The sequence below is a fragment of the Ambystoma mexicanum genome, chromosome 14, assembly GCF_040938575.1.
Source record: "Ambystoma mexicanum isolate Mex_15411 chromosome 14, UKY_AmexF1_1, whole genome shotgun sequence".
Taxonomy (NCBI): Eukaryota; Metazoa; Chordata; class Amphibia; order Caudata; family Ambystomatidae; genus Ambystoma; species Ambystoma mexicanum.
The window spans coordinates 542,466,809-542,480,917 of NC_090940.1; the positions used below are offsets into that span (position 1 = coordinate 542,466,809).

General features: G+C 46.8%; 1 protein-coding gene across 2 annotated transcripts in view; it reads right to left on the bottom strand.

Annotated features, from left to right (window-relative positions):
- The window catches only part of LOC138526941 (cholesterol 24-hydroxylase-like), a 291,000-nt gene that overhangs the window by 182,992 nt on the left and 93,899 nt on the right, over positions 1-14,109 (bottom strand). For both annotated transcript variants that reach the window (XM_069637833.1, XM_069637834.1), the window contains exon 6: positions 8,213-8,351. In XM_069637833.1, coding sequence (XP_069493934.1) covers positions 8,213-8,351 — 139 coding nt within the window. The remainder of the gene's footprint in view (positions 1-8,212; positions 8,352-14,109) is intronic.

Below are 14,109 nucleotides of genomic sequence, written 5' to 3' on the forward strand. Positions count from 1 at the left end.
AAACCCCTGCATTCCATGATAGTCACTGTCCACAGCCCCAACCATAAAACCAATGGGCATAATAGATCTGAGCATGTACTGCCATTTCATACATCCTTTGTAGTGCGAGGTACAGGGAGGGTTCAATTATAGACCAAAACGAGGGTGGAATATCAACAAAGCACAGAATGTGTGGGTCAGCATGACTGTATTTCTTCCTCCCTTCCCCCAGGCACCAGTCCCGAAGCCTCCCAGGTGCTTGCCACCATGATGTAGCAGGAATCGGTGTATCATAGCAGTCTCGAAATTGTAACTTACGAGGAACCTGACCTTCACCGGAGAGATGAGCCCAGCTGACCCACGTGGGAACAGACCAATGGGGAGAAGAGAACCAATCGTACCCTGACATCCCTTATGAAGAAGGCCCATGTATAAGTTCTCACCAACCAACAACGCTGTTTTTACTGTATAGCAATGACATTGTACTGCCTTTTAGGCTTCTCCTTGTACTCATTTAGGCTAGAACGTTCTCAAGCAGCAGAGTTCTTTGCTGATACCTTCGTATTCTGTATAAGTAAACCTTGTTATCCTTGCAAGCAATCTCTTGGCCTTTTCCCACAGAGGGTTGTATTCTTTCTGGCATGAGCAAAAACAGGGACTTGCCTTCATCCATTCAGTTCGATTAGGCGAGTTTGCGGAAATACTTGCGTTAATCATTTTTTAGAAAATTACCAGCACATGTTAAGGCAAGGTGAAGATGCTTGCATGTGTTAAAAACTGGTTATGTGCCCGTGACTCTACTCTACACACAGGTAGACTTTTCTGGCCCCTCTGGAGACAAATCTGGGATAAGAGATGGGGAACAGGAGAAAATCCATAGAATAAATGTGCTGTAAAAATGTAGAACCAGGACATGATGAAATCATCTGGCTGGCATGAGAACAGTTGTGAACACTGTCATCAAGAATTAGTCTGGAACCACCAGCTGTCGAACCCATGGCAAGGCAAGCAGAGGGGAGAGTGGAACAGCGATACCGAGACCTCCTGTTGATCAATGAATATGAGGCCAGCAATCCGCGTGGGAATGGTTTGGGTTTATTACATCGAAAACATTTGGTCAAATCTGAAGTGGTTCTGTTTTTTTTCCTCTCTCTCGCATTGGCCACAAATATATGCAAAGGAAGACCACTGCACCCAAAAAAAACACTATATTTATATTCACGATTCCCCACCTCCACATATATTTGTGTCCAATTTCATACAAAAATCTGCAACCAATTCAAATTCGACCGAATGTGCAGCGCAGTAATCTGCCATTCCTGTTGGACTCACAGACCGCCATAAGATATACAGACGGCCCTGTTGGTCCAATAGACACCAGAGCCCAGAAAATTAAATCTCCTCATTACTTGCAATCAGAAGAATAGCTGGCAGAAGAAGAGCAACATTAACACAGTTTCAGCAAGTCCTGGCACCACATTACTTTCCCAGAGCAGCCATCAATGTGAAAGGGCCGGTCCTACAAAGTATGTGGAGGGAGGAATTCCAGGTCATTCCGAGGGAGGTGTCCTAAAAGACCTGGGCCAAATCAGAAGCGAACCTGAGGAAAAAAGAGCTGAAGCTATCAGAGCTACCCAAGAGAACCAAAAATGGAGAGGGAGGTGGTGATATAAAAGGAAGCTACCCAGTTAGCTCACTGTCTCTCCTTTCATTGTTTTGACTCTGACAAGGTGAACTATTTGGCAGCCATACAGGAGAGTTGGGAAGGGGCCTGTGGGAGCAACCCTCTCAATGATGCAACGTCTCCACCCGGGACATTGTGGATCTTTCAGAGCTCTTCCAAGCCTTCATGGAGGCTAACCCAAGGGGCAGGGCACCCCAATAAACTGCCAAATCAATGTGCAAGAGGCAGTGGTTTCCCTATTAGAGCAGATCACAGGGAAAGCAGCCTGAAGAATAGGGTTGCTGTTGACCGCACACAAATCACTCTAGAAAATATTTCAGAATCTTAGGTTGGCAACTCGACAGTTACCAGATAGAGTTGCGTGGTTCACAGACACTGTCCTCAGTGGAAGCCCAGGAAAAGCAGACTCTAGCCTAAACTGCCAACTGGACTTTTGAGTTATTGGCAAGACTTGCTGTGATAACAAACAGTGGACACCTGTGATTATGCAGCTTCACAGAAACTAATCAAACTCTCTGGTACGAACCGAGGGAGGCTTGTGTAGCCGATCCAAAGTCTGCCATTATTCCACTGCTCAATATCAAAATGGTTTGCAGATTTTTTGATAGCGGAGGCTGCTGGGAGTGGTGTGGGTGCCGACCCATTTCAGTAATATCGAAAACATGGGGGAGAGGGTAGAACTGAAGTATGAGAATCAATAATGAAGCATTATGCAGGCAAGAAAAATAGCCCACTAATTTGAACACATAATGACCCAATCCACCAATTGATTAATATGCAAAAAAGGTACCCTGGCTTTGCTAAAAAGGATTGCTAAGAAGGACAGGAACTCCCTCAGCAAGGGTACCAGGGAAAACTCCAGATCCATTACTACCCCAGAGGTGGACAGTGGCAGTTAAGATGGCCCCCAATTCATGCCCCACCCACTCCTAGTGCCAGTTCGTTTCTGAGCAGTGACCTTTCTAATGAGCCACCATCAAGACAAGGAAAGAACAAGGACCAGTAACATGAGATCCTGTGTAGAGTACCACATGCCAGCCATGGAAAAGCCGCGACTCGACCACCAGCGGGCAGCATTAGGGGTGTTTTCCTAAAGTCCTTCTTGGAGGTAAGACTTTAGCAAGCTATCCCAATGGTTTGTAGATTCCCCAACTCTTAGTATCAGTCTGTACTACTGCTGGAACCTTGGTAGAGTGGCAGAGCAGTCAGGATTATCTTAAGAGGAATATGTGAGCTGTAGGTAAGTACACTGAATCTAGTTAGTAATGCACTCTCAAAGAAACACTAACACATAAATGTATATTAAAATATATTTGTATTGTATTTACACAAGAATCACCTTAATATATTTAGCACATAGAAGCAAAACACTGGAATGTTTTATGATACTTTTCAAAGGCAACTGCTTAGTTTGTAGTTGCTCGCAGTTACTTTTGTTACAGATTTTGACAGTAATGACAGTCCCATCTTATTATCAGTAATAAAGAGCAATGTTGAATCTTAGCAGAAATATAGTAGACATTGGGCCTCATTATAAGGACGGCGATAACCCTCCGGTGCAACCGTCGGGTTGCCCTGCCGTCCTTGTAACACCTAATCCGACGCCTGACTTCCCGGTGCCACCGGGACAATTCAAGTCCCGGTGGAGCGGGAAATTAGATGGCGGATCTGGTAAGTGCCCATTGCTGTGGAGTCCCATAGGACTCCATGGCAATGGATTCACAGAAGTACCCGCACCAACCTAACGATACAGCTGCTTGCATGACAACTCTGCCTTCCGGGGCCGTTGTACCCGGCCGGTCACACCAGCCGGATGCAACGGCCCCAGAAGGCAGAGTTTTATTGTGGCGATTCCGGGAAAGGGTGCATACACATATAAGATCGGGACTTTTGGGAAGGAAAACAGTTGGTTAGTGTTATACTAGCAGAGCTTCAGGTTCTAGAGGCAGTTTTTACGCACAGCAAGTCTTTTAAATTCCAAAACGCAATTCTAGCTAAAAGGCAGTTTGGAAAGGCTCGAAGTCTTGTAAAGTGGCAGAAGTCAAAAGATCCTGTGGATACTTTCTAGTCTCTAGGAAGGAAGATGCAAGAAGGCTAAACCAACGTTGGAGACCCTATTAAGAACTTGCTAAAGGAACACAAGCAGCAGCTTGAGTCGGAAGTAAAAGGGGTAACCTGAACACCTCTGTGTGTATTCCAACACTCTGGAGCGACTTCACGGATCATGGTAAGCAATACCTTTCTCCCCACAGTACCTTGGGCTAGAAGAAAAGATTGTGGCTGGTTTTTCCTCGATGTGGCAGCGCTGGACCCGACCTTTGGGTTCCTTGGTCTGATGATGAAAGGCAGGACAATGGATGGGATCTCTCAGTAGCAGTCTCGAGGGAGGGCCTCTGGCACGGCTTTCATCGACTTCTTGGGTCACTCTGTGAATTTGGCTCCTTTTCTGCAGCACCAACAAAGGATGCAATTCATCCGGTCAATCGTCTTTGCTTCTCAAGGTCCCACACTCTGCTGAGGGGGTCAGGGTGAGTTGGATCGGATCTCTGGAGTGTCCTTGAGGGCTCGGCAAAGATTTGGACGAGTTTGGTCTTTCCACGACGATGCACTTGGAATGGGTAGCAGGTCTCCTGGTATTGGGGTTGCTCAGCTCAGGAAACTCACAGGACCTCGGGAGATGGCTCAAAACAAAGTTTGTCTTGGGACTGGTTGTTCCCACCAGTCAAAGGGAATGAGGCGTCCTCTTCAGAGTTCCTCTGTCGCACAGAACACGGGGTCAGGATCGCAGTGGTTGCTTCACAGTGTTGCAAAGGATCTGCAGGCATCTCTGGTTGTTGTCTTCTTCTGTTACTTAGGCTTCCAGTGGTCGAATTGCATTTCACTCCAGGAGCCTCACCTTTTATACAGCTCATGCACTCACTCCTCTGCAATATTCATCAGCAGTTTACAGAAAGGGGCGGGTGGCTGTTCAATCAGGGCAGCCAGACCCCCTGTGGGAGATGGTCCTATTCAGGCACTCTGGCAGACAAAGGACAGGCGGGGTGGAAAACTCCTCCCCCACACATTCTGGAGCCTGGGCAGGAACACCCAAGGGTTCCTGCCAACAGGCAAAACAGACACACGCCTCCTCCCCCCAGAATGGTAGAAGAAGGGCTGACAAAGAACAACCACGCTAGTAATGGCGAAAGAAGAAGGGAGCCCCCAAGTTGGTACTTGGGTGGCCCCATTGTGCAGTACCGGGGCTATGGACAAAGCCTGCGGTAGAAAAATCACACAATAGTTGGGAGGACACGTTCACTGCCACAAGCCATCAGTAGGAGATTGTCTATGTGACATAAAAGTCACAGGAGCAGAGAGAAGGGGTATACTAAGTATACCTTTGGCACTCCACGTAAGGTGGTGTGTGGCAATCTCTCACACTCTAAAGTTTTAGTCCTTAAAAACTGTAGTTACTCGAGGATAAAGAAAATCTCAAAGGAGGACCCTAAGGGTCCCCAGCAACTCTGCCCATAAGGAGCTATGTGCTGCAATAGTAAAATACAGATGCCTTTAAGATTTATGGAGGAAAATAGACTCAATAGGACAGTAAAATACAAAAGGAAGGAGTTCCAGAAGGCAGAGCCCATAAGAATGAATGAGTGAAAAAATGCCCCACTCATTGAGGATTGAAGGAAAAGGTCAAAGTGCTGGCGGTCTCACTAGGAGAGGGGATGAAGCATAACAATGATACATCTCCCTAATACTAAACCCCCCCACCCCCCCAGACTAGGGACAGGAGGATTTAATCAACTCCTGGATGATTCTCTTGAGCCAGTCAGTCATACTTACCTGGAGAGACCATCCAGAAAAAGTGGAAGACAGAGAGACCAGCAAGAGGAAGGAAGGTGCAGCAGATAGTGGAGGCATTGTCTGGAGAAGGTGAGTTATTGGTTAGTGATTGAAAGTTCTACTGCAGTGTGAGTGGAAGTGTGGCTAGGAGATGGACAGTGGAGAGTGAGTTTGGGAGTGAAACGGGATGGCCGAGGTGGGGGAGTGGTAGTTGTAGAGTAGAGAAGGGAGTAGTCGTGGGGAGGGAGTGCTAGTTTGGAGGGAGGAGTGGTAGTAGTGCAGAGGAGTAGTAGTATAGTGGAGGAGGGAGTACTAGAGTGGCGCAGGGAGTCCTAGAGTAGAAAAGGGTGTAGTAGTGAAGAGGGAGGAGTGGTAGTAGTGCAGAGGAGTAGTAGGAGAGTGGAGGAGGGAGTCCTGGATTGGTGCAGGGAGTCCTAGAGTAGAGGAGGGAGTAGTAGTGTGGAGGAAGGGTGGAGGTGAGACCTAGAAGGCACGAGGGGCAGAGGAGGACAGTAGAGACAGGATACTTGATTTGAGTTTAGTAGGAAGATGAGGAGAGAGATTGGAGAACGGGGACGCACAGATCCCACATCCTTTTCTAGCACTAACAACTGGCTAGACTAGGGAAAGTTGGGAGTCCCTGAGAGAGTTTAACAAGATGAGGTAAAAAGCTGTTAGGTCAACTGCTAAGTTAATTTAGCAATTAGACTACTAAGGGTATTGCTATATAGTAACCTGGGGCTAAGGACGCCTGGGCCAAGGAGGATGTACGTTGAGACGAGAGAAACGATTGCCATAGGACCCATTGATATTTCAATAAAACCCTTGAACAGCTTCTGTGATTTTGAGTTCTTCTTGTGACATCTTTGACAGTTTACAGTGAAACAGCAAGGTGCTGATAGCATGGAATACATTAGTGATGCTAGTGCCCTCCTGATACAAATGTGTGCAAGGGTGCAGGACAGCACTTTTTTGCACTGTTGTCCATCCCTACTGAAATAAGCAGGTCACCGGTGAGAATAAGGTGACCTGCACATCCTCTGCGCTTTATGCATTTGTGTTCACTTTTGAGAATCTGCTCCAATTTAGCATGGGTAGTATAGCTCAGTAGCAACGCCCTCATCTTGGAAGCAAGACAATGCAGGGAAACACAGGTTCGAATCCTGGGTCCGCACTTAGAAACCTCTTCGGTATGAAGCGCATAATAAAAAAAAACTATTATAGTTATAGTAATGTGGCTTTCTTGCTGCCCACTATCATCCTATTTATGCGGTGCCCTATGCAAGTGCCAAGCTTGCTTAGTGCTTGTACCAGCTCTGCCAGCAATTCTCCCACAAGTGGCTGGAAGCCAAATGGTAGATAGAAGCCATTAACTGCACAATTAAAATCCAAATCGAGAAAGAGGGCAATAAAGTAATACAATTATTCATTAGAGGTGTTGATAGTGATGTGTACACTTTTCTGACTTTTGTTTTTTCCTCGATAACTTGGTGCAAGACCCCAAGTTATCTTTTCTGCCTCCTGTGGCACAACCTCACCATATATTTGTATTTGTTAGTGTGTGTGTGTGTATTTCTTTGATCAGAAACAAATGTATAAAAGGTACTGTTGGCAGCAGGAACACTGCAGGTTTCTGCAACCTTTGATGACTGGCCAGCAGTTTTGAACTACACCTCCCATCAGGGGGCCATGGGTGTCATAGTTCAATGCATCTGGAAAGCTGCAATTTGCAGACCCCCCCCCCAAGTTCAATGCATCCGGAAAGCTGCAATTTGCAGACCCCCCCCAGTTGCTTTACAAAAGTTAAGGCAAGGACAGGCTGACTAACAGTATAGACTTATTATAACAGTGCATACAATAATTATAGTTATTTTGGGGGTGGGATGTTGATAGTGCAGGTGTGAGTAGTAGACTCAAGGGAGGGTAGGTTCCTCTTGAGGGTGATTTTGACAACTCTCCATGTAAGGATATTCTTGATCCCAGGAGGCGGGGAGCTCTGAGAGGCTAGGACGAGAATGTGCAGAAGTGGGAGGTAATGCAAGGGTGGACAGTAAGGTTAGGAAGGGCATTTGGTCTGAGGGTCTGAAAAGGAGCGTAGCAGAAGGGTTCCATGTAATTTCATCGCGGGATGTTTTTTCATGTATTTTTTTTTTTACCACAAATTGTTTAATGAAAAAACCCATCGGATTCCTTTGAAAATTATTTTTGGGGGGTCCCGCCAACCCAAATCCCCCATTCCCTGTCAGTTTTTATCTATTCCCAAACACCCACTGCCAATATATATAATTTTATAACCCCCCCCAAAAAAATTAGATGGGTTTCTTTGGTAAAAAATGTGTGGTAAACAACCCTGCAAATAAACGTCCCTCAATGAAAGGACGTTGTACCAGCAGAAGATGGTGTCAACTAGGGAGTAGTAGCAGTCAGATTTGAAGACCAGTGGAAGGGAGCAAGAATGCATGGTGATCCAGCAGGAACGCAGGCAGTGAGCAGAGGTGCCTGAGGATTAAGCGCGATTAAGGGAGCTCAGGTGGGAAAGTTACGGACTTTGTCAAAATGGGGCTGTAGGGGTAAAGGGAGAGAATGGAAAATCCAGTAAGGGGCTGGAGCCTAGTTCAGTTTGCGGAGTACAAGAGAGAAGAGCAGAATTTCGGTACAGTGGAAAGTAAGCTAGAAACAGAATATTGGACCTTGCAGGAGTTTAAAGTAGATGTATGTTACCTTAGCAATAACATCAAGCGTCGTCCTGCTCATCATCTCGTGCATACGGACTTCCCTGCGTCCATCAGCTTTTTCTGCAAGTACTTCCATGAGCTCCTCTGCCTTTTCATTAAATGATCCCATTATATTCATAAGGTAGCTGCGCAACACAGAACAAACACATTACTGAAGATAGAGAACTGTCAATTTAATTTGCAGATTAATATTAAAGCTGATTGAAATACAGAAAAGATGTTGATTGTCCTATTACTTTTTATAAACAGGACTTTATATGAACTAAGAATTTCTGCTTTTTGATGCATGTTTTAGTTATGTTGAAATGTATGTGCTCTGTGATGAATCCCTAGATGTCGTCACTTCTTCCCAAGGGCGAACCCCTACCCAGGAGGCCAGGGAGGTGATGCCGCTACCCTGTAGTCCCCTTGGGGGTGGTGCACATTGGGAAGAGCTCATGGGGAGAAACTCCCCCTGTGGGATAGGGACAGTCATCTAGGGAGAACGCAGTATGACTCCCCCTACCAATCACCCCTCCTTAACCTACACCTATGGTACACCCCAATATTATACCGAACCACCCCATCTACTTGTGTTGGGCCACTGAAACGAAGAAGAGTCCAGACTACCCAAGTAAGACTTGCATCATAAAGACTGGGACGAGGAGGAGGTGCAGAACTATGACGATCACTACCAAAGGTAAGGGACACTACCAACGGCAACATGAAAACAGAAGATGCACTAGGGTGTTTATCAAGCCATCACTGGAGGAGCCGAGGACCGAGCAGCGGTTCTGCGCCGAACAAAGGGCTGCAGACCGGGACACAGTCAGCAAGAAGCAGGTGTCTCAACCAGATCTGACGTGGAAGGACCTATCTGGTGGTTGGAAGAACAGCCATATCGGAGAAAGCAGAGGTACTGTGTCGTCCAGAGTGGGCGAGAATGCTGAGGAATCCAGCAGCTGTGGAGCCACCGAACGAAGGGAGAGGTACACGAAGGCGGCGCAAAGCCAGAGTCCTAGGACAGACCGGAGCCTGTGAACATGTTCCCGATAGGTTGGGAAGAAACCGGCCCAGCTAGTGTTGGCACTTAAGGGGAAGTGTCAGAGTGACCCACCATGAGGATAGGGGAAGTAAAAGACCCCCAGAGCAAGGGAAATATTGTAATTGGAAAAGGGGAAGATACTCCTGAAGAGAGGACAGTACATAACCCCTCAATTTAAGAGAGAAAGTCAAAAGGTCCTTTGTAAATCATCTTATTCATGACAGTACCTAGCAGGCTAGCAGGGTTCGAAATTGCTACAAGCTGAGAGCCATTTAGCTGGTTAGAGCCAAGGGGAACAGGGTTAGCTTGAGACCAACAACTACCAGGAGCTGCTTTTTGCTTCTGCAGCAAGTGGCGTCATATAAACCTAGCTATGTGATATAAACTGTGTATGTTTGGGAATGAAGAGAGGGTCCATGGAATGCCCCTCTTGACCCCTATAAGCATTACCGCCGAAGAGCCAGAGACGCAAGATGCCAGTCACTGTTTGGCCAGCCCCCAGGAGGGCCAGTGACTTCTACATATGCAAACAGATATTGATATTATATGATAGTTTATTTATATAGCACCTATACACAATGTGGTTCAAAGCGCTTCAAGGCAAGGAAGGGAACAAGGGAAAATACGACATTCTTACAGGCCATGAACAGTAAGGATGTGAAAATAAAAGGATGGGAGGGGAAGAGTGGGAAGGAAATGGAAAGGGACAGGCGACTACCGTACTAGGCCTGATGACATTTCTGGTAGAGCCGGAGGAAAACAAAAGGTGAGGGAGAGGGGTGCAGAAAGGGAGGGGAGGAACAAAACAAGTGACTATCGTACTAGGCATGACAACATTTCAGATAGTGCTGGATGGAGGGGGGCAACAGTAAGGGGTTAGGGGAGCGACAGGCTAGGTTGCTATCATCGTAGGTCCAGGGACAATTCTGATAGAGTAAGTGCATAGAAGAAAGTAAGGGGAGGAAGGGAGGAGATAGGAAAAGGCAGAGGGGAGAGGAGGAGAGAACAGAGAGTAAGCAGTCAAAAAGTGGAGAAGCAAGAGAGGCGAGCAAATACAATTGCAGAAGTCAGTAGTAACACATAATGTTGCAAGCCAGGATACAAGATGAAGATGGAACAGCATGTTTCAGGGCCACCATGAGTACAAGATGCAAAAGAAGTCCAGCATGAGAGTTGAGAAAGGGTGACGCACCGTGAATCAATGAAGTCCATAAAAGTAAAATCCAGCATTGGCCACAAGACGGTGATGGTGAAACCAGAATGTATCAGGACAGACTCCTGTGTGCAGGAAGGGGGGGTGCACAAGGGAACAACACGGGCGGACCAGAGAAGGTGGGGATGGCCTTTTGGGACAGGGTGTGTAAACATATGTTGGTGCATGCTTACCTGCTTACCTGCTATTCTCTTAGACAACCATTTAAACCTTATCCAGCTGACGTCTTCATGGATACAACACTGGACATTGTTGACTAATGATAAATATCCAGCTGTGCTGACATCATTAGAGACACCCCAACACAGTAACGTTAGCCACGAAGCAAACTCGCATCCCTGCACAAAGTTACATGGACACACATGTGCACACACTAAGAACATGCTTACACAATTTCATAGATAGAGGACAGATACAAATACATACTGTCGGAAGTCTTTCTTATTTCCGTTCATTAGCCAAATGCAGAAATGCAAAAAAGCAAGAGATGCAGAGCAAGCTTGCAACCAATTATTGCAACTAACCATAGGGAACTACAGGATGGTATAAGGAGCCTGGAAAAGTCAAGTACCACTAGCCCATAAGGAAAATAGTACAACACAGACATATAGAAATCATAGCATAACTATATTAGAGTTACATGAAGCCACAGGCCTCATAATAAGGGGCGAAGGAAAACAGATTGTATAGCACACTGCTCAGAACTGGTGCTTGCAGCCGAGGTCAGGCAAGCAGAACACTCCTGGCTCCAGGGAGCCACCTGCAAAATAGCAGAATAAATCCTCACTAAAAGCAGGCCGAGAAGCTCTGTTTTGCGGTCCTCACCCACGTGATCCCAGTGAGCCACACAATAGCCATTTACCCGCGATGGGAAGAGGAGCAGTTCCCAGAGAAGCAGGCAAGACCGGATACAACGCTGCAAGCTGCAGGCACTCTCTAAGGCGAGGTGGTAATACTCGTGGCAACAATGGGGACACAAGTCTTTGTCATCACCATGAGAAGGTACACAGAGTGCTGAGAACAGAGGTAAGTCCCAGGCCTGGGGAATCCGCTTCAGCCAATCAGAGAACACAAATCCAGGGGTGGATGGCAAAGGGCAAGGGCCAATGGTAGTCCTGCGACCCTGCAACAATGTAATAGATAGTTTTTGGGCAAGTCTCAGGCGAAACCACCGGACATGGAAGGGCCAGCTTGCTAACCTCTATAGGTGCCATCTATGGCACTACCACCCCAGCCACCCAGTGGTGTAACCTCTTAGGTTTTTGGGGAAGAGCCCCAACTTGTGACGACATGTACCAACAGAAACCCCCGACACAGGCTAAGGAGCTGTGATTGCGGGAGAATTTGGGTTTTCCTGTATTATCCCCGTCTGTTATGGAAAATAAAGGACAGTTCTAACTTGCCCTTGTCTGAGTCCTCCGTCATTTACCGGGGGAGAGTTTGTTAGGCCATGGGTATTGCCTTGATCACCTCTCCTATTGTCACTGTCTTTGCCTGACTGACAGGATCCCAGCCTGCTTGCTGTTTATCATCCAGGATATGAGATTGGGCATGCTCTGCATACCATATTCTTAGTTCTTAAAGTCCTTCAACGTGGTTCATGCCCCAGTGTGTGCCATTAGACACATATACCCCTGTTTTACTATATAACAGAGCATACTGTAATGTTCATGCTACAGCACCAGCTGAAGCACGCATACACATGCACACACCCCGCCCCCACCTGTTAGCTTTTTGGGCAAGTCTCAGGCGAAACCACCGGACATGGAAGGGCCAGCTTGCTAACCTCTATAGGTGCCATCTATGGCACTACCACCCCAGCCACCCAGTGGTGTAACCTCTTAGGTTTTTGGGGAAGAGCCCCAACTTGTGACGACATGTACCAACAGAAACCCCCGACACAGGCTAAGGAGCTGTGATTGCGGGAGAATTTGGGTTTTCCTGTATTATCCCCGTCTGTTATGGAAAATAAAGGACAGTTCTAACTTGCCCTTGTCTGAGTCCTCCGTCATTTACCGGGGGAGAGTTTGTTAGGCCATGGGTATTGCCTTGATCACCTCTCCTATTGTCACTGTCTTTGCCTGACTGACAGGATCCCAGCCTGCTTGCTGTTTATCATCCAGGATATGAGATTGGGCATGCTCTGCATACCATATTCTTAGTTCTTAAAGTCCTTCAACGTGGTTCATGCCCCAGTGTGTGCCATTAGACACATATACCCCTGTTTTACTATATAACAGAGCATACTGTAATGTTCATGCTACAGCACCAGCTGAAGCACGCATACACATGCACACACCCCGCCCCCACCTGTTAGCTTCGAAGACTGTGCAGTGACCTAAGATTTTTGGAACTGGTGCACCCACTTTCTATTATGGACATCACTTAGGTAATAGAAAAGGGGTACTCCAATGCATCGGTGGCTTGCCATGCTTATTGAAACAAAAGAAAGATTCCTTTCACCTACACTTACATCTCCTTTTTTTGTTCAATCTCTCTCCAAACCCATTTCTACTCTGCCCTAGCTCCAACCACATCCCGTCCGATTCCTCTATGGACAGGGAGTTCTTTTCCCCAAGCATCCTCGCTCATGCAAAGCTGTTGCTTTTGAAGTCTGGTTTCCAGGTCCAATATAAAGTCACCCACAGCTGCAATCGTACATTGCCCCCTCTCCAGACATGGTCCACCTTGCCCTCCCCACAGCCCAAGGATGAAATGTCAAACCAAGCTCACAGAAATAAGGTAGGTTTTAGTTCAAACTGGTGATCTTTGCCTTAGGTACTTCTTGTCCTACATATTCACCAGCACAGAGACAGTGGCGAGGCACACTATGCCTTCTGCAGGGAAGGCATGGTATCACAAATATGACACAGATACAATTTGTAAAACCTTTATTGAAAATGTTGGCGTCAGAGAAACTCCTATTTTGCCCTATAGATAAGGTGGGAGTAGTCTCGACCATCAAACAATAAACAAAACAGTCCTAGTGGTGTCCATCAAATCAAAATGGCCTATGCTAACAAAAACCTAATGCCTACCCTATCTCTTGTACAAAAAGTGTAAAAAGAGCCCCCTCTGCCGGGCTCAGACCTTACAGCACACAGTTCACAGAGGTCCCACTCGGTCGGGCTCAGACCTCTCATGTCACAGTTCAACACAAACTTGTAAGGGGGCTCCCTTTCCCAAACATTGTACTTCGGGTCTCCCTCAATCGGGCTCTGACCCCTGTCGGATGTCAAAGACTTTCAAATGTGAGCAGCTCCCTTTACAGACCACTGCAGGACCACTTCGACTCAAAGTTCACGTTTACTCTCACTTAATTTATTTTTGAGGTTTGTTCACTTTCTAGCTTCAAAAAATGTACCTTTCATGGAGACTTTCTAATGGGCTACTTCCTTTCGCCAGACCACTCTGTGACTTAGTATCGCTGATCTCACAGCTGCCTTTTACTTCAAAGTTCATTCACAGGTCTGTCTTTCTTCGCATCTCATCCACACGCATGCAGCCTTCACTTGATATACTGTTGCTAGTTCACACAGGTCCCTCAGATCGCTTGTCAACTCACCGGCTGTGGGCGCTTCTTTCTAGTTTTGCTATTTCCAATTCACAAGTCAGGCTTAGCCTCGGCTCCCCAACTCTGCCGTTC